Raw genomic sequence first — 21,221 nt, 5'->3', positions numbered from 1 at the left:
TACCTCGCTGCTTTGTAACCCCACTATTTAAAAAGGGAGGAAGAGAGAAAACAGGGAATTATAGACCAGTCAGCCTGACGTCGGTAGTGGGGAAAATTCTGGAGTCCATTATAAAAGATTTAATAGCTGAGCACTTGGAAAACAGTGGCAGAATCTGACAGAGTCAGCATGGATTTATGAAAGGGAAATCATGCTTGACAAATCTACTGGAATTTTTCGAGGATGTAACTAGTAGAGTTGATGAGGGAGAGCCAGTGGATGTGGTTTATTTGGACTTTCAGAAGGCTTTCGACAAAGTCCCACATAAGAGATTGGTGTGTAAAATTAAAGCATGGGATTGGGGTAGTATTTTGAGATGGATAGAAAACTGGTTGGCAGACAGGAAGCAAAGAGTAGGAATAAACGGGTCTTTTTCTGAATGGCAGGCAGTGACTAGTGGGGTACCGCAGGGATTGGTGCTGGGACCCCACTATTCACAATATATATTAATGGTTTAGATGAGGGAACTAAATGTAATATCTCCAAATTTGCATATGACACAAAGCTGGGTGGGAGGGTGAGCTGTGAGGAGGATGCAGAGATGCTTCAGTGTGATTTGGACAAGCTGAGTGAGTGGGCAAATGCATGGCAGATGCAGTATAATGTGGATAAATGTGAGGTTATCTATTTTGGTAGCAAAAATAGGAAGGCAGATTATTGTCTGAATGGCTATAAATTGAGAGAGGGGAATGTGCAACGAGACCTGGGTGTCCTCGTACACCAATCGCTGAAGGTAAGCATGCAGGTGCAGCAGGCGGTAAAGAAGGCAAATGGTATGTTGGCCTTCATAGCGAGAGGATTCGAGTACAGGAGCAGGGATGTCTTGCTGTAATTATACAGGGCCTTGGTGAGACCACACCTGGAATATTGTGTGCAGTTTTGGTCCCCTTATCTGAGGAAGGATGTTCTTGCTATAGAGGGAGCGCAGCAAAGGTTTACCCGACTGATTCCTGGGATGGTGGGACTGACATGTGAGCAGAGATTGAGACGGTTAAGATTATTTTTGCTGGAGTTCAGAAGAATGAGGGGGGAATCTCATAGAAACCTATAAAATTCTAACAGGGCTAGGCAGGGTGGATGCAGGAAGGATGTTCCCGATGGTAGGGGAGTCCAGAACCAGGGGTCACAGTCTGAGGATATGGGGTAGACCATTTAGGACTGAGATGAGGAGAAATTTCTTCACCCAGAGAGTGGTGAGCCTGTGGAATTCGTTACCACAGAAAGTAGTTGAGGCCAAAACATTGTATGTTTTCAAGAAGGAGTTAGATATAGCTCTTGGGGCAAAAGGGATCAAAGGATATGGGGAGAAAGCGGGGGGAGGCTATTGAGTTGGATGATCAGCCATGATCATGATGAATGGCAGAGTAGGCTCGAAGGGCCGAATGGCCTACTCCTGCTCCTAGTTTCTATGTTTCTATGTTTCCTGACAGTGAGTCTCCCTTTCTAAAGTGGGCCCTGATGCTGAACTCCCTTTTTAAAAAAGAATCTTGATGGTGCCTACCCCATTTGGAGTGTAACACTGGACAGGGTGTAATATGGACATCAGACCCAAACCTGGCCAACTCCCAGCCAGCGGATTAGGCTGCAATTGGATTCTGCCGACTCTCTATCACCTGGTTTACAAGATCGCACAAAGTCAAGATCTACCTGTTAGTATGGTCCACCAGACACACAGTCAACTAGTGAATTAGCCCGGGTCACACAACTAACTCCCAGCTCCAGAGTGCCACTCCCAGTCCTGATATCTTTAGCTTGATGAGTGGTGTAGAAAAGCTAGAGAAATGAGGCATTAGAATTAGAATTAGAATTAGAATCTTTGCAGATTATTGCCATGTGTTGAACAATGTGATCAGGAGGTTGTCTGGAACTCTGGCTGGGAGGAAAGGACTTGTAAGCTGTGCAGCTAACCCCTATTTAATACCTCGTTCTAGGTGTGGAGCTTATTAGACGATGTAAAGCTGATGGACTCAGTGGAAGGTATGGGAGCTCCCACCACCTTACTCTTGGTATCTGGAAACACCTTGATATCCGCATCACGCAGTGCCTACTACCTTAAGATCTGGAGCCTAGCCTACAATCGCCAGCACAAAACCATCACACCTTTCCATAACCGAACTGCAATCACCGGCTTGTCACAAGATGGGAAGTTAGTGTGCTTCCCCAAAACTGGGGACTGGGACAAAATGGTCATCTGGAATCCTGAAGAAGGTGAGGGCTGAGATTACTCAGGACACTAGATATTATTGAACATAATTTGCCTGGTAAAAAGGTAAGAGCTAAAGAAGACACCCCCTACACTGACCCCTCTCCACCCGAGAGTACGTGTGCATGGATGAAGTATTAAAGTAGAATGACATCCTATGTGACTCGGGCAGTGGTAAACTCATCCTCCTGGCCCTTTGCAACCTGTCTGCAGCCTTTGACACAGTTGACCACACAATCTTTCTCCAATGCTTCTCCATTGTCCAGTTGAGGGGAGAAGGTATCATAGTGGTATTGTCACTGGACTAGAATTCCAGAGACCCAGGGTAATGGTCTGAGGACCTGGGTTTGAATCCCACCATGGCAGATGGTGAAATTTGAATTCAATAACAACCTGGACTTAAAAGTCTAACAATGACTACAATGAACAAAACCATTGTTGATTGTCATAAAAACCCATCTGTTTCACTAATGCCCTTTAGGGAAGGAAATCTGCTGTCCCTTACTCTGGCCTACATGTGACTCCAAACCCACAGCAATGTGGTTAACTCTTAAATGCCAATGGGCAATAAATACTGGCCAAGCCAGTGATGCCCACATCCCATGAATGAATTTTTTAAAAAGTTGTGTGGGTCTGAACTTTGTCTGGTTCTAGCCTTATCAGCGTAGTCATAGCCAGAGAATCACTTGCTCTGACTCCTGTTCTGACTCATGTTCAGTTACATCTGGTGTTTCCCCTCCTTAGCCTTGACCTCTCCCCTATTTCTCATCTGCATGTTGTCCCTTGGCAACATCACTGAAAGCATCGGGTCAGTTTTCACATGGATGCTGTCTACGTCACCAGCACCTCTCTTGAATCTTCCACCATCTCTAAATTTTCTAATTGCTTGTACATCATACAGTACTGAATGAGCAGAAAACACCTTCACTTAAATATTGAGATGACTGAGTTGTCTTCGATCACTGTCACAAACTCTGTGCCCTAGACACCCACTCTTTCCCTCTCCCTCGCAACTTGCACAAGACATTTTGCAACCTTGGTATCATATTTGACTCCAAGATGAGCTTCTAACTATGCATCTGTCCCATCAGTATTTCCACTTACAAAGCATCACCCGACTCTGCCCTACCTCAGCTTCACCTGCTGCTGAAACCCTCATCTATGCCTCCTTACCCCTAGACTTGACTATACCAATACACTCCTGACCAGCCTCCCATCTTACACCCTCTGTAAACTTGAGGTCTCCAAAACTTTGCTGCCTATGTCCTAACTGGCACCAACTTCTGTTCATTCATCACCCCTGCCTCACTGACTTACACTGGCTGCCGGTTAAGCAACACCAATTCTCACCCTTGTTTCCAAATCCCTATCCCCGTCCCTCCCTATCTCTGTAACCTCCTCAGCTCTACAACCTACCAAGATAACTACACTCCTCCAATTCTGGTGTCTTGTTCAATCTTGATTTGAGTTACTCCATCGTTGTACCTTTAGCTGCCCAGACCCTATGCTCTGGAATTCCCTCATTAAACCTCTCCTTCCTCCTTTAAGACACTCCCTAAAATTTACCTCCTTGACCAAGCTATTGGTCATCAGCTCTTAGCTCATCTTATGAGGCTCAGTGTCAAATTTTATTTAACAAGGTTTCTGCAAAGTGCCCTGGGATGTTTTACTATGCTAAAGGTGCTATATAAATACAAGTTGTTGTTGTAGACAAGCTATCCAACATACATTTCAATCAGTGATTAAATGCTGTGTTTTAGCTTCCGAGAAGGTCCTGCTGTCAGCAATAGGGCAGATGTCCTCAATTTGCACTTGGGTATCAACCAGAAATTCACTGAAGTGCTCAATTAACAAGCTAGGATGACTGGAAATGCAACAATGTCTTTTCATCCACTGAGGGGTGTGCCTGACCCACATGGGACAGAATTTTACATCCCGCAGAGGGCGGGCGTGTGCCCGACCCGACTGGGAGTAAAATAGGGCACAATGATGTCAGGCGAGCGATATTTCACTTGGCGGGCACATGCAGGACCAGAGTGGTGCCCGCCATTAATGAAACAGCCACTCAAGGCCCTTAAGAGTCCAATTGACTGTGATTTTACGTTGCCCGTGTCATTTCCAGTCGGGGCAGGCGGCCGGCTGACATTTTCACAAACCTCATCCAAGGGCAGGATAAAAAGGGCCAGCAGCATTGCCAGTGTGAGCAGTGAGGAGTTTTGGAGATAGTTTGCTGCTGGTTGATTATTGGTACTTCATCTCTGTTCAGCGCTTCATTCTTAGAATTTCCAGGCTTCATTTCAGGACTCATTGCTGCCTGCAAGGCCCTCAGAGGATTCAGACCGTATGGACTCTTCCAGGTATCAGACAGCCTCCCCTTACCCTGGGAATGGGGAGTGTGACCTCCACTGGAGGCACCTCCTCTGAGGGGGAAGAGAGGGGCAGACGGGAGAGGAGGGCTACGTGTCCCAATGCAGCCTCCAGGGGGGAACCTGTGGGAGGAGAGACGCAGGCACAAGGGGCGCAGGGCCAAGAGGGAGTGCAAGGCAGAAGGGGCCGCAGAAGATGCCACTATCCTGCTGCCAGGGTTTACAGGCAGCGATGCAGCTACCTCAATATGTCCGAGTGCAATGCCGAAGGAGGCTCTGCCTCTCCAGGGAGACCGTGACCTCCATTTCCCAGATGATTGGGCCTGAGATCAGCTCCGACTGTGTGGGTGGACACCCCATGCCAGTGGCTCTGAAGGTCACAGTGGCCCTCAACTTCTACCTATCCAGCTCTTTCCAGGGGTCGGTGGGGGGTCTGTGTGGAATCTCCCAATCAGCTGTCCACAGTTGCATCAAGCTGGTGACAGAGGCTCTGTTCAGGCGGGTCCTGACCTTTATTCTTTACTGTATGGACGAGGCCAGCCAGACACAGTGAACCAGAGGCTTTGCGGCCATTGCTGGGTTCCCCCGTGTCCAGGGTGCTATAGACTGTACACATGTGGCCATTAAGGCGCCAGTGGGTGAGCCCGGTGCCTTCGTCAACAGGAAGGGCTTCCACTCCATGAACGTGCAGATAGTGTGTGATCACACGATGCTGATTCTACAAGTCTGTGCAAGGTACCCAGGCAGCTCCCACAACGCCTACATCCTCAGACACTCCCAGGTGCCGGGGCTCTTCAGTGCTCCAGCTCAGCTGGATGGATGGCTGCTGGGTGACAAGGGCTATCCCCTCAGAAGGTGGCTCATGACGCCTCTCCACCATCCAAGAACAGAAGCTGAGCAGCGGTACAATAGGAGCCACGGCACCACAAGGGCTGTGGTGGAGAGAACCATCGGTCTTCTCAAGATGCGCTTCCGGTGCCTGGACCGTCCAGGGGGTGCACTCTAATACCCCCCAGATCGTGTGTCACTGATAGTGGTTGCATGCTGCACTCTCCACAATCTGGCACTGGCAAGGGGGCACCCACTGGAGGAAGAGGATGTTGACACAGCTGCACAGGCCACAGATGTTGAGTCCAGTAGTGAGTCAGAAGAGGAGCATGGTGAGGAGAACGCTGAGGGTGAGGAACCAGACCTCAGTACCCTCCAGGGACTCCTTGACCCAATGCTCCTTCAGCTAGGCTACCAAAGATCAGCTTCAACTGCACGCCAGGGCTGCCTCCTCGATCCCAGATGTCTGAAAGGACACTTTCATTTGAACCCAAAGAACACTCAGTGCCTGTACAATAAAGTTCAGAGCCACCTATGTCCAGCATTACAGACTGGCGTTCCCCGCACCAATGAAATAAAAAAGTGAAGCATACTCAGGCAATGATGACAAAAACACAATTTATATCATTCTGATAGCTCAATAATCTTAACAGAAACGTTTCTGTTATTCAACATCAGACCAGTATACATAAAGTAAACAAAAATGATCATAAAATCACCTGTGACCTGTCCCTCTTGTGCTCATGGTGCCTTTAACTTACATTAGTGAGTGCTTCGTCTAGGTGCTCCCCCCTCACTGACAGCAGCATTGCAGACAGCAGCTGACTCTGCTGTCCTGTTGGCCTCGATGACTTTGGCGCTCGTCCTCTGGCCGGTGGAGCCTGTGCTGGCCCCGCCTGGGAGGGAGTGACCAGGGCCACAGCTGGCATCTCCCCAGTTGCCGCAACCCCATCAGATTCCATGGTCACTGGCAGAGGGGCAGAGGAGCTGCTGCCATTATCCAGAGTGCCCTGAGAGGAGCCCACAGAGATGACAGACAGCTCATGTGCCAATGTGAGGTCGCTCTGGACCTCCCTGCTCACCACTGATGGACGGGCACCTAGCTGGGATACTGGGTGCCTCATCCATCTCCCACACTGACACTGACCAGCTGAGGTCATTGCCTGTGTGAGAGTTTTCAGGTCCGAGTGCAACCTCAGGAACCCCTGGACTCTCCATGAGAGTCACCACCCCCTCAATGGAGGAGAGAGTGCAATTATACAGGGCTTTGGTGAGACCACACCTGGAATATTGTGTGCAGTTTTGGTCTCCTTATCTGAGGAAGGATGTACTTGCTATAGAGGGAGCGCAGCGAAGGTTTACCAGACTGATTCCTGGGATGACTGGACTGACATATGAGGAGAGATTGAGTCGGTTAGGATTATATTCGTTGGAGTTCAGAAGAATGAGGGGGGGATCTCATAGAAACCTATAAAATTCTAACAGGACTAGACAGGGTAGATGCAGGAAGAATGTTCCCGATGGTGGGGGAGTCCAGAACCAGGGTTAACAGTCTGAGGATACGGGGTAGACCATTTAGGACTGAGATGAGGAGAAATTTCTTCACCCAGAGATTGGTGAGCCTGTGGAATTCGTTACCACAGAAAGTAGTTGAGACCAAAACATTGTATGTTTTCAAGAAGGAGTTAGATATAGCTCTTGGGGTGAAAGGGATCAAAGGGTATGGGGAGAAAGAGGGAGCAGGCTATTGAGTTGGATGATCAGCCATGATCATGATGAATGGCGGAGCAGGCTCGAAGGGCCGAATGGCCTACTCCTGCTCCTAGTTTCTATGTTTCTATGTTTCTAACACAGTAGGTGGGTGGACGCTGAAATCAGAAGCCTGCCCAACATATTGAAATAAATAATTAAGGGTCAATCGAGCTTGTCTGCTGGGAGTGGCAGGCTGCTCTTCTGTTCATTTTTATAAGGAAAGGGGCTACCATCTTCAGGGATGCCCTGTGCACATGAAGGGGCAGCCCCCCTAAGATAGAACCCCCTTTCTTTCTACCCGCCTGCTCTCCAAAGCCCATCACCTCCATCTCCCCAGCCCTCCAAAGCTGGCCAAACCCTCCCTGTCCAATACCCTGGACCTAATTTGCTCTGGGGTCCATTGGGCCTTCTTCTGGCAGCATCCACTACAGCGCTCTTGGCGCTGCCTGGACTGCTGGAGCTACTTGCAAACTGGATTGACTGGCAGCCCCACAGAGCTGGAGTTCCTCCCCAGCGAGGGGCAGAGGCCCCATTGTGAGCCAAGTTAGGCTGCCGGCCGTGCATTATGGATGCAGGACAGGCTGACATGGAATTAGCCTTCACCCCCACCCCCCCTCTAAAATGCAGCCCTTTGAGTGGGGTAAATTGTAGCCAGTGATGGGGTTGGAGTGGTTATACACAGTGATCAGGCTGTTTGTGGACAGTGATGAGAGTGGCCCTGTTTCTCTCTAGTTAGAGAGGAGTGCGGGTGCCACAAGGAAAGTTATGGCCTCTGCTGCCCCCATTCCCCCACCAGCCAGGAAACCCTTGTAACAGCCCTCCCCCCTCCCGAACTTACCTTGTGCTGCCATTCACCAGATTGTAGGGGTGAGCCGCTTCTCATTCCATCCACGGCCCTGCCCAGCTGAGGCTCAGTGCCCGAGCTGGGCAATCAGCGACATTCAGATAGGCTGGAGAGTTAAAATCCAATTAATACCCTCAGGCAGGAACACCAAAAGAATCACTTAATGTCTGTGGAGGGGTGAAGATAACCTGAGTGAAAGCAAGTGGATTCATTCCGAGCTGTCTCCCTGCAGGTGTGATGCTTCATACGCTCGATGTTGGCTCTCAGATTCTGTGCCTGGCCGTCGTTCAGCTGAAGAAGTTACTCATTTGTGGCCTGAGGTCCGGCTCATTGCTGGTCTTCTGCATGGCAACGTGGCAGAAGCTGGTGTGCCACCTCCTGCCCAGGCAGTGGGAAGCCGTGCAATGCGTCGCTGTTAGCAGGAATGAGGAGAAACTGGCTGTGGCCTACAGCAGCTCCATCATTGTGTACGAGCTGCATAGTGCAGAGTCCGACCTGGTGCTGGGCGAGGTCCTGGTCACATTTCACATGCTGCCTCAGTTTACATTGTCCAGTATCACCGTCCTTTCAGACTGCAGTGTGCTTCTGGGCATGGTCACTGGGGAGCTGCACCTCTACACTGCTGGTAGCTCACCACCAGCTGTCCTGGAGCCTCATGACAGCACAGTAACCTGCCTGGAAACCAGTCACAATGAACTGTACGCCTTAAGTGGATGCCAGGGACCAATCCAGAGAATATGGAATCTCTCTGTGCGGAGATGGGACCATGAGATGTCCTACAAGGTAAGAGTCAACTGGCTCATGGCCAACTATATAGTTACAGAAACGCACAGTGTAGAAGGAGGCCATTTGACCCCTTTTGCCTGTGCTGACTCTTTGGGAAAGTTATCCAATTATCCTGAATCCTCACCTCTTTCCCCATCAGCCAGCAAATCTTTTCTTCTCAAGTATTTATCCAATTCAATTTTGAAAGTTACCATTGAATCTGCTTCCACCACCCTATAAGGGAATGCATTCTAGATCATAACATCTCTATAGAAAGAAAAATGAAACACCTTGCATTTATATAGCGTCTTTCCAAAGGACATCTCAAAACACCGTACAGCCACTGAAGTACTTTTTGAAGCATAGTCAGTGTTGTGACGCAACAGCCCATTTGCACACAGCAAGATCCCAGCAATGTTAAGAATACCAGATCATCTGTCTTGGTGATGTTGGTTGAAGGATACTGAAGAGAACTCCCTTGCTCTTCTTTGATCAGTGCTTTGAGATTTTTTTACATCCACCCGGCAGAGAAGATCGGACCTCAGTTCAACATCTCGTCCATAATCTTCCAATCCTCCTTAGACACAGGGGTGATGCCATGGGAGAATTGCAAATATTACACCCTTGTTCAAAAAGGCTGTAAGAATAAACCCAGCAACTACAGGCCAGTCAGTTTGGGAAAGCCTAGAGAAATAATGGGTGGGATTCTCTCCAAATTTTCCCATCCCATCCACGATGATGTCCACCAGTGTCGTGGCTGGAAAATCCCAGCCAATAATCTGCGAAAAAAATTAACCCACTTGGATAATTCCAGTTAAAGGAGGCCCAGGATGGATTGTTAAAGACAAATCATGATTAACTAACTTGACTGAGTTTTGATGAGGTAACAGAGATGGTTGATGAGGGTAATGCCATTTATGTGGTGTACATGGACTTCCAAAAGAGGTTTGATAAAGTGCCACATTATAGACTTGTCAGCAAAGGTGAAGTCCATAGACTGGAAAGTGCAATGGCAGCATGGATAGGAAGCTGGCTGAGTGACAGGAAACAGAAAGTCATAGTGAAAGGTTGTTTATTGGACTGGAGGAAGGTATTGTGTGGTCCTTCAGGGGTCAGTATTAGGACCACTGCTTTTCTTGATTTATGTTAATGACCTAGACTTGGGTGTACAGGGCACAATTTCAAAATTTTCAGATGAGCTACAAGAGGCATCAATTTTGCTTCCAATTTCTACTCCTCTGTCACCTTGACATGGTCCATCTCTGACAGTTCCCTTCACTTCTTTGACTTCTCTGTCTCCGTTTCTGGGAATAGACTGACTACCAATATTCAGTATAGTCCCACCCACTCCCACAGTTAGCTCGACGACACCTCCTCACGCCCTGCTTCCTGTAAGGGCTCCATTCCATTCTCTTGGTTTCTCCGTCTCCATGGCATCTGTTCCAATGATGCATCCTTCCACAACAGTGCTTCTGACATGTCTTCCTTTTTCCTCACGAGGAATCCCCTGCACCATGGTTGGCAGGGTCCTCAACCGTGTCTGACCCATTTCCCAGACTTCTGTCCTCACCCCTTCCCCTCCCTCCCAGAACCATGGTAGGGTTCCCCTTGTCCTCGTTTTTCACCCCACCAGCTCTGTATTCAAAGGATCATCCTCCGCCATTTCCGCCAATTCCAGCATGATGCCACCACCAAACACATCTTCCCTTCAACCCCCCTGTCAACATTCCAAAGGAACCATTCCCTCTATGATACCCTGGTCCATTCTTTCACCCCAACACCTCATCCCCTTCCCACGGTACTTTCCCATGTAATCACAGGCAGTGTAACACCTGCCCCTTTACCTCCTCCATCCTCACTGTCCAAGACCCCAAATGCTCCCCCCAGGTGAAGCAGTGATTTACTTGCACCTCTTTCTATTTAGTCTGCTGTAATCGCTGCTCCCAATGTGGTCTTCCCTACATTGGGGAGACTAAACACAGAGTAGGTGACCACTTTGTAGAACAGCTTCGCTCAGCCCACAAGTTTGACCTCGACCTTCCGCTTGTTTTGCCATTTCAACACTCCACCCTGCTCTCATGCTCACCTTTCTGTCCTTGGCCTGCTGCATTGTTCCAGTGAAGCCCAACGCAAACTGGAGGAACAGCACCTCATCTTCCGATGAGGCAATTTACAGCCTTCCTGAATTAACATTGAGTTCAACAACTTCAGACCATGAACTCTCTCCTCCATTTTGATTGCTTTCTCCTGAGTGTCAGTCTGTATCTTGTTCTCATGTCTTGTTTTCAGATGGCGCTGACCTTTATTCTGCTATTAACACCTATTTTGGATCAAAGCTTTAGTCTTTAATACTATCATTACCACTCCCTTTGTCTTGTGTTCCATGACATGTGTGTCATTTAATCTCTCCTGCCCTCCAACCTTTCCCTGATCTTCTATTCTGCCCTACCTGCCTGTCCCCAGCCCCCAACACCCCAAACCATTTTCAACAGCATAAAACCCATTACATTTCTACCCCTCTCTAGTTCCAGAGAAGAGTCATATTGGGTTTGAAACATTAACTCTGTTTCTCTCGCCACCGACGCTGCCAGACCTGCTGAGTTTTTCTAGCACTTTCTGGTTTTATTTCAGATTTCCAGCATCTGCAGTATTTTTCTTTTATTCAGGAGGACAGAGACAGGCAGATGACATTTAATGCACAGAATTGTGAAGTAATATATTTTGGGAGGGAAAACAAGGAGAGGCACAAATTATTGAAGGTGGCAGGACAGGTTGAGAAAGCGACTAATAAGGCATACAGGATCCTGGGCTTTATAGATAGAGGCACGGAATACAAAAGCAAAGAGGCTATGGTAAATAGTAAAATACTTTATCAGCCTCAACTGAGTTATGTGGATAGATCAAAGAAACTTGGTATATTTGCCTTAAAGAGAAGGTTGACAGCAGATTTGATAGAGGTATTCAAAATCATGCAGGGTCTGGACAGAGTAGATAGAGAGAAATGGTTTCTATTAGCAGAAGAATCTAGAAGCAGAGGGCACAGATTTAAGGTGCATGAGAAAGAACCAAAGGTGACATGAGGAAAAACTTTTTTACATAGCGAACGGTTTGGATCTGGAATGCACTGCCTGAGAATGTGTTGGAGGCAGATTTAACCATGGCTTTCAAAATGGAAACTGGATAATTATCCTTCTGGGCAGGATCTATTCTATGATTCTCTACTAGTGTCTGGCAGCACAGCACCCCCTCAGAACAGCACTGTGTATGTCAGCCTGGGTCATGAACTTAGATGTCCAGACTTGAACTCCCAACCTTCTGACGTAGAGGAGAGAATGCTACCACTGAGCCACAGCAGACACTGTAATAGTACTTTCCTAGTGGAAGGTAGACTTTAAGATCAAGGTGATTGAAGATTGAAAGCAAGTTGATCCACTCTGATGAGCTTCATATTGGAACCAGTTAGATCAATGCTTCTCTGAGGTGTTACAATGGCTCATTGATGTGTTCTGTTTACAAAGCCGGAGGAATCAGGAGGTCCCAGGTTCAGTCTTTGGTCATTGCGAAGATTTCAGTAGAGCTGCCCTTTTGTGGGGGTGAGCTGCAATTATTCTTAGTGGATGGGAGAAGTGAAATTGCGTGCTTGTGTGGCTGTGTGTATGTTGTTTGTGGGTATTGAATGAAGTCCAGATTGGGCTCACTCCAATCCCTAACCCTCTCCACTCACTTGGGACATTTCCTGGAAAGCCCATGAAACAGTAGCTCAGTGAGGAGCCAGTGCTCAGGTGACACATTGGGGAGGAAAGGATGAAAGGGCGAGATAGTATAGAGGTGTGGGAGCCATAGACCAGGTCAGATCTTCCCTCATTGACCTGCCCAGCAATTGTGGGCTATCCTTATTGCAGGAAGTGATAGGAATTTCACTCGAGAGCCAATACTGACTGCCTGCTCTTTTCATCCAATCAGGGCCTGTTCTTTCAAGGTGTGGTCTGTGCTGCGTTCTCCCAGGATGATCGTCATGTCTACACTGGCTCGCAGGATCGAACGATCAAAGTGTGGGACCTTCAGGATGGTTTGTGTCTCTGTTGCTCGTTTCGAGGCCTGGTCAGACTGGCAAATTTCAGAAAAGTTCCTAGCAACGTTTTGAGCAACCATTGCCAAAAGGCCTCCTCACTGCTATTTTAGAATCACTCCCCCTCCCACAGGTGTCTCCAGCTCAGGAATGCCCAAGCATTTCCTTCCTTGGCTTATATAGATTTGTAGAACAGAGACTCAGGAAGGGCTCCAGGTATAAAGGGTGCCTCTCGGGCTCCACTAATTCCCAAGTATCTCAAGTTACTGCTGCTGACTGCTCCTGGTGCTCGGAGGGTTTATCCGCCAATGAAGTTTCAATGCTGAGAACTGCCCTTCCTCAAATAGGATAAAACAGCAAAGAACTGAACATCAGTGAAATAGTGCTGAGGGTTGTGAAGAGAACAGGTCACCTACGTCAACCAACCCATTGACATGGACTTTCCCACTTAAGCTCCTATATAGTTACCCCACTGTCTCCCTCTCTCTTACCTCTCCCCAAACACAATCAAAGCACATTTGAAACTCTGCATTAAACTACATTACTAATCCCAGATCTCCCTGTGTTGCTGCTCTGCTCTCCTACCAAATGTGCACAAGGGCGTGCTGCTTGGTTTTGGAAGGGTTTAGCCTTTCTGTATCAGTTTTCAGACACTACTGTCCTGAGAACACTGATTCCGTGCTGGCACCCGTTCCCGCAGGAAAGTCCACATCTTGGTACCTTGTCACCTGTGACCCCAGCTAGTAAGAACCAGTAGACGATTTAATTGTACAGGGCATCACAAGAAGCCCCCTCCTATCCTTACCTAACAGCTCCAGGCTGACTGGAACCTGGCTGATCACAGACCCCCCTAACCTAGAGGCAGTGGCCCCAGATGCAGCACCCACCCAGTGAGTATTACTGTACCGGCAGGGAACTGACCAAAGGCTCTTTCTCTCCTCTCTCAGCTTGTTTGCAGTGCAATTTGATGTCTCACTGACAAATGGCCCTAAGCAGCCTCTGGCTCAGTGACCTTTCTTGCTAATATTGGCGTTTTTCAAGAAGATAGAATGGTTTTGATTTTGGAAGTACAGTGTCAGTATTGCAGACCACAAAGCAGTGATTAGATGCAGAGTAAAGCTCCCTCCAGATCCACCCAACATCAACAGCCAAAGCCAATCTCAGATAACATGCTGCACCAGTCTGATCATTGCCCACTCTACCAATCCTGTGGCTGCTCTGAGTTGGTACTTCCCAATGAGGGTTTTGCATGCTCATGCCAACTAGTTACTGGGTTGAGTTCTAATGAAGGGCTAGTGAATTGAATCATTAGATCCTTCAGTACTGCTCCTCCAACAGAGCAACGCTCCTTCAGTACTGCACCTCTCCTCGTATATCACACCCTCAGCACTAGCAGTCAACTTGAATTATCAGCTCAAGTCTGTGGAGTGGGGTTTGAACAATACAATAATTGCACTTTTTACCTCATAAACATCCCAAAGAGTGTCTTAAAGGAGGAAACCGAGGTAGCGAGGTGGAGGGATTTAGGAAGGAAATTCCAGAGTTAAGGCCCCAGGGAGCTGAAGGCACTGTCACCATGGTGGAGTGATGGGAATTGGGGATGCTCAAGAGGCTGGAATTAGAGGAGCACAGATATCTCAGAGGCTTTTTTAATTCTTTAATGGAATGTAGGCATCATTGGCAAGGTTGTTGCCCATCCCTAATTGCCCTTGAGAAGGTGGTGGTGAGCTGCCTTCTTGAGCCGCTGCAGTCCATGTGGTGTAGGCACACCCACAGTGTTGTTCGGGAGGGAGTTCCAGGATTTTGACCCAGCAACAGGAATGGTGATATATTTCCAAGTCAGGATGGCGAGTGGCTTAGAGGGGAACTTCCAGGTGGTGGTGTTCCCATGTGTATGCTGCCCTTGTCCTTCTAGATGGTGGAGGTCACATGTTTGGAAGGTGCTGTCGAAGAAGCCTTGGTGAATTGCTGCAGTGCATCTTGTAGACGGTACACACTGCTGCTACTGTGCGTCGGTGGTAGAGGAAGTGAATGTTTAGGTTGGTGGATGTGGTGCCAATCAAGTGCGCTGCTTGTGTCCTGGATGGTGTCGAGCTTCTTGAGTGTTGTGGGAGCTGCACTCATCCAAGCAAGAGGAGAGTATTCCATCACACTCCTGACTTGTACCTTGTAGATGGTGGACAGGTTTTGGGGAGTCAGGAGGTGAATTACTTGCCTCAGAATCCCCAGCCTCTGACTTACTCTTGTAGCCACAGTATTTATATGGCCGGTCCAGTTCAGTTTCTGGTCAATGGTAACCCCCAGGATGTTGATAGTGGGGCATTCAGTGATAGTAATGCCATTGAATATCAGGGGGCAATGGTTGGATTCTCTCTTGTTGGAGATGGTCATTGCCTGGCACTTGTGTGGCGTGAACGTTACTTGCCACTTGTCAGCCCAATATTGTCCAGGTCTTGCTGCATTTGGACATAGACTGCTTCAGTATCTGAGGAGTTGCAAATGGTGCTGAACATTGTGCAAACATCAGTGAACATCCCCACTTCTGATGTTATGATGGAAGGAAGGTCATTGATGAAGCAGCTGAAGATGGTTGGGCCGAGGACACTACCCTGAGGAACTCCTGCAGTGATGTGCTAGAGCGGAGATGACTGACCTCCAACAACCACAACCACCTTCCTTTTTATTAGATATAACTCCAACCAGTGGGGAGTTTTTCCTGATTCCCATTGACTCCAGTTTTGCTCGGGCTCCTTGATGTCAAGGCCAGCCACTCTCACTTCACCTCTGAAGTTCAGCTCCTTTGTTCACTTCTGGACCAAGGCTGAAATGAGGTCAGGACCTGAGTGACCCTGATGGAACCAGGGTTATTGGTTGGAGGAGGTTACAGAGATAGGGAGCGGCAGGGCCGTGAAGGGATTTGAAATAAGGGTGAGAATTATTAAATTGAGCCATTGGTTAACTAGAAGCCAGTGTAGGTCAGGGAGCAGAGGGAGGAGGGGGAATGAGATTTGGAGCAACTTAGGACACGGGCAGCAGAGCTTTTAATGAGCTCGAGTTTACGGAGGGCAGAGTGTCGGAGGCTGGCCAGGAGTCTGTAGGAATGGTCAAGTTTGGAGCTAACGAAGGCAAGGTTGAGATTTTAAGGAGTAGGAAGCTGTGGCAGGGTCAGAGTCGGGCAGTGTTACAGGAATGGGAATAGGCAGTCCTAGTGATGGCGCAAATATGTGGTTAAAAGCTCATCATAGCATCAAGCATGAGACTGAGGTCATGAACAGTCTGCTTCTGGTTCAGCCTCAGACAGTTCCCAGGGAGAGGGATGGAGTCGGTGGCTAAGGAGTGGAGTTTTTGCCATGTACTGAAACCAGTGGGGCCTGAATTTTACCAACATAGATAATATTCTGGAGGGGGGGCCATTTCTGGATCCTGATCCCGCACATCCCCACCTCTGATTTACTTTTATAAAAGCAGCCAATTAGCAGACTGCCTCCACTGTCACCATCCGATTGGGGGTGGGGGCAGGTTCAGGAGGCGGGAGCTGAATAGAGTGCGACTCACTGTGAGGGAGGCTGACAGCTCTCACTGTGTGAGAGGTGAGAGTGCTGCTCAGGCCCAAGCAACAGGAGCAACAAGGAAGAAATGGAGTCATTATCAATATGAGGGGAGAGGCTGGGACCTCATTAGGTCAATGACAATCGGAGACATCCATCTCCAGAAAGATCCACAATCAATGATAAGGCTGTGACATGGGAAGAAAGTAACCTTGCTGATTTCTGTAGGTGTTATTTAGATATCTTTCAGCTTAACATAGTCTCCACCTCCCACTGGTCAGCCAGCTCTTCTCACTTGCTGGGATGTGAACACAGTGGGGAGGGGCCTGCTGAATATTGCAGTGATGTGGTAAAATAGGAGCTAAATGACTCTTTAACTGCCTTCATCGGTTTTCTATCATTGGGGGGTGAGTTGCCATTAACTCACTTCTTGGAAAAGCGGACAGGGGTGGGAAAAAGCCAGGGAACCAGACCGACACCCCCTCCCCCGACAAAATCCAACTCCAAGGGGCTGGGAAAACTCCAGCCACTGGCTCAGTCTTTCAAATATTTAACTGGGGCAAATTTCTGCTCGTGTAGAACTGGATATCGGTCTAGCAGTCCAGCAAGTTTAGAGGGAGGGTGGTGGGGTAGAGAGAGCTGGTGGTGAGGTGAGATGAGAATGCTACCCATGAGCTACCTGTATGTGAGGAACTCATTTCCACTGAGCCTGTAGCAGATGGGTTTAGGTTTCCACATTCAGTTCCTGTCTCATTAACTCAGTTACTTTGAACGCGGCTGTTATCAGTGTCATCATTGATGATCGAGAATGTAGCGACAAACACTTTAAGCAGTAGAAATCTCTCACAAGTTAAATTAAGACCTTAGCCTGAAGTCTGGAAGTTAAAACCCCAGTGGATTAGTTCTGGAGAGGTTCACTAAGATTCCTTTGCTTTCTGCAGGTTCACTCTTGACAGTGCAGTACGTGTACGCGGAGGTAACCAGGATTGTGCCAACCTCAGATGGGATGGTGGCCAGCACAAGGCTGGGCTACCTCATCAAGGAGAGATTCACAAGCCCTGCAGCTGTTGATCCCAGTTACAACCCACTCAGAAACATCAGGGCCAGCTGCTGTGTGCGAGCCAGGCAGGGGAAAGGCACGAGGAGAGTCTATGCCACTGGCCCCAGCAACATCAGCAGAGAGACGCCAAAAAGACCACAAACCAGAGCCCTCTTTCAGAACACAATGCAATCCCAGGCCTGCTCCCTGCTCTGAACACAAAGCAACAAATCTTGCAGCCCAGAGTGACTCATTCTTTTTAACATACCAGATATCAACACCTCATCATCAAAACATAAGGCAAAACATTCAATCTAACCCCCTACCCCCACCCCCAGGCTATTAGATCTCAATTGTGCCAATCATCTATACATCTCAATTGTATTAATAAATATTAATAATTAATAAATATGAAATAGGTAACAAAAAACAGGTGAAATTATTTGGCTTGCTGCTTCTACTAAAGGTGCTGACTCTCCCTCCCCCTCCCCTGAAGGTGCTCTCTCCCCCCTCCCCTGAAGGTGCTGACTCTCTCTCCCCCCTCCCCTGAAGGTGCTGACTCTCTCTCCCCCTCCCCTGAAGGTGCTGACTCTCCCTCCCCCTCCCCTGAAGGTGCTGACTCTCTCTCCCCCTCCCCTGAAGGTGCTGACTCTCTCTCCCCCTCCCCTGAAGGTGCTGACTCTCTCTCCCCCTCCCCTGAAGGTGCTGACTCTCTCTCCCCCTCCCCTGAAGGTGCTGACTCTCTCTCCCCCTCCCCTGAAGGTGCTGACTCTCTCTCCCCCTCCCCTGAAGGTGCTGACTCTCTCTCCCCCTCCCCTGAAGGTGCTGACTCTCTCTCCCCCTCCCCTGAAGGTGCTGACTCTCTCTCCCCCTCCCCTGAAGGTGCTGACTCTCTCTCTCCCTCCCCTGAAGGTGCTGACTCTCTCTCCCCCCTCCCCTGAAGGTGCTGACTCTCTCTCCCCCCTCCCCTGAAGGTGCTGACTCTCTCTCCCCCCTCCCCTGAAGGTGCTGACTCTCTCTCCCCCTCCCCTGAAGGTGCTGACTCTCTCTCCCCCTCCCCTGAAGGTGCTGACTCTCTCTCCCCCTCCCCTGAAGGTGCTGACTCTCTCTCCCCCTCCCCTGAAGGTGCTGACTCTCTCTCCCCCTCCCCTGAAGGTGCTGACTCTCTCTCCCCCTCCCCTGAAGGTGCTGACTCTCTCTCCCCCTCCCCTGAAGGTGCTGACTCTCTCTCTCCCTCCCCTGAAGGTGCTGACTCTCGCTCCCCCTCCCCTGAAGGTGCTGACTCTCTCTCCCCCTCCCCTGAAGGTGCTGACTCTCTCTCCCCCTCCCCTGAAGGTGCTGACTCTCTCTCCCCTGAAGGTGCTGACTCTCTCCCCCCTCCCCTGAAGGCGCTGACTCTCTCCCCCCTCCCCTGAAGGTGGTGACTCTCCCTCCCCCCTCCCCTGAAGGTGCTGACTCTCTCCCCCCTCCCCTGAAGGTGCTGACTCTCTCTCCCCCTCCCCTGAAGGTGCTGACTCTCTCTCTCTCCCTCCCCTGAAGGTGCTGACTCTCTCTCCCCCTCCCCTGAAGGTGCTGACTCTCTCCCCCTCCCCTGAAGGTGCTGACTCTCTCTCCCCCTCCCCTGAAGGTGCTGACTCTCTCTCCCCCCTCCCCTGAAGGTGCTGACTCTCTCCCCCTCCCCTGAAGGTGCTGACTCTCTCTCCCCCTCCCCTGAAGGTGCTGACTCTCTCTCCCCCTCCCCTGAAGGTGCTGACTCTCTCCCTCCCCTGAAGTCACTGATCTGAAAGAAGGTACTTCTAACAGTGCAGCACTCCATCACTGGACTGGACTGTCAGCTTGGATTATCTGTGCAGGTCTCTTCAGCTGAGAAACCTCGGACTCAGGTGCGAGTGTGCTGCTCTGTCTCTCTGGGCTGGTTTGGACCAGGATTATTCTAGTTCATTAGACTACAAAGTCTCTGGCTTCATCTTCTCTCCTGCCCATGATTAGGTTTGAACCCTGATTTCCCATTTTAGGCCAGGAGCTTTGATAGCTGTGCCTCCTTGGTGCATGGTAGGGAATGAAGGAATGGGTCACACAGAGACTCAGGTCTGACCAGTTCCAACTGAGCCATCAGGATGCTTCAGTCGGACTCATTCTCCAGCCTAATAGTTGGTTTCTAGTTAATGGCCTGAGGACTGTTGCCAGTTACCCTATCAATGGGTCCATTCAATGGTTGAAAACAGTCTCACCCATCAACTTTCAAATGGTCAACGTTCCAGGGGTGGACAAAGAAAACACTTCAAAGACACCCTGAAGCTCTCCTTGAAGTGTGGCAGCATTGACATAAATGACAGGGAGGAGCTCATTACCCAGCCTTCAAAATGGTGGCAACTTGTCCATCAAGCTGCATCACGCTTTGAGACCCAGAGCCTCAATGATGAGGCAGAACGGTGGCAGAGAAGGAAAGACAAGGAAGCAAATCCTGCACTCCAGATCCCATTACCTCATGGGTCATCCTGCCCCATGTTCCCAATGATCTGTGGGTCGAGAATCGGCCTGGTCAATCACATGAAGGCCCATAGCAGAGACTTGCCACCCTGAGTAGACGCCATCCTCGAATCGAGAGACAGCCAACGATGATGATGACAACGGGTCCCATCAGCCCTTTGTACCTTGCTTAACTGACAATTCTGCATATATGAGTCCAGGCAGTGACTATCTTCAGGCCATTTAACAACAAGGGGCATCACAGTCAAGCCTGATCCATGCCCTCACCCAACAGCGACAGTGACTGGTAACAGCAGCATTAGTTGATACTTGCTTGTTCAGGGTTACTCAAGTTAATTGTATTGTCCTCCTCCCACCCATCCCCCCCCAGCACCCTGCCCCTCACAACCCGCCCCCCGCCCCATCTTCTGCCCTGGTGGAGACCATGGAACTCAGTTTTAACTCAGTGTAAGTGAATGGCTTTTGAGTGAGTTAAAATCTCACTCCCATAAGGCAGTCACCTCCAACATCAAATCAGTAAACCAATCCCCAATTTTCCTCTAATTTGGTTTCAGTAAAATAGTGCAAGTGTGACTCGAATGTACCCAGTTTACATCATTAACTTTGAGGTACACAACGAAATACACTGCTGTGTCTTTCCTACCCACTCATACTTCCCCTCCCTCCTCCTAACCCCATTTCTCCAATCCACTAGCTCTGAACAGCCCCACATTCTGTCTGAACCTCTGCTGTTCATCTCCTGCCCCCTGGCATTTGAACCTTTCACCTGCTAGTAACTAACTCTTGACATAACCCTCAAATCTCAAACGGATCACCACAATGTCTCCACTTCATCAAAGAAAACTAGACAACCTCTTCCCTCCTCCCTCTTTACTCAAATGTTTTGATACTCTGAATCATTGCCTTTTCTCTTCTCCGAAAGACACCAACATTTTGCTATCATTAGCTGACTGGAGCTGGATACAGGGATAACAGAGATTATCAGGGGCCTCAATCTCAGTAACGCCTCCATGCATGGACCAGGGTTACCAACCCTCCAGGATTGGCCTGGAGTCTCCAGGAATTGAAGATCAATCTCCAGCACACTGCTGTGTGCAACCCTGGAGAAAAATCATCGGGACGTTAAAAAAAAAAGGGTTTTTTTGTCATTTGCTTTGAACATTTCCCTTCCCTAGAAGGAAGAAATGACGGTCAAGCATCATTCAATTGGGTAATGAGTCTTTTTGCACTCCAATTGACGTAAGAATTCCATACGTCACAAGGATGGATGTGTTGGCC

General features: G+C 49.1%; 1 protein-coding gene across 1 annotated transcript in view; it reads left to right on the top strand.

Moving 5' to 3' along the window:
• Nucleotides 1-17,669, top strand: part of nwd1 (NACHT and WD repeat domain containing 1) — a 70,356-nt gene extending 52,687 nt beyond the window's left edge. The window contains exons 15-18 of the mRNA XM_078567550.1: nt 1,971-2,247; nt 8,265-8,815; nt 12,761-12,866; nt 17,356-17,669. Of these exons, the coding sequence (XP_078423676.1) occupies nt 1,971-2,247; nt 8,265-8,815; nt 12,761-12,866; nt 17,356-17,669 (1,248 nt within the window). The remainder of the gene's footprint in view (nt 1-1,970; nt 2,248-8,264; nt 8,816-12,760; nt 12,867-17,355) is intronic.
• The last annotated feature ends 3,552 nt before the right edge of the window (nt 17,670-21,221 follow it).

Source organism: Cetorhinus maximus, chromosome 22, assembly GCF_964194155.1.
Source record: "Cetorhinus maximus chromosome 22, sCetMax3.hap1.1, whole genome shotgun sequence".
NCBI lineage: Eukaryota > Metazoa > Chordata > Chondrichthyes > Lamniformes > Cetorhinidae > Cetorhinus > Cetorhinus maximus.
The sequence above is the reverse complement of the archived record's forward strand: the minus strand, read 5'-3'. Positions and strand labels throughout refer to the sequence as shown.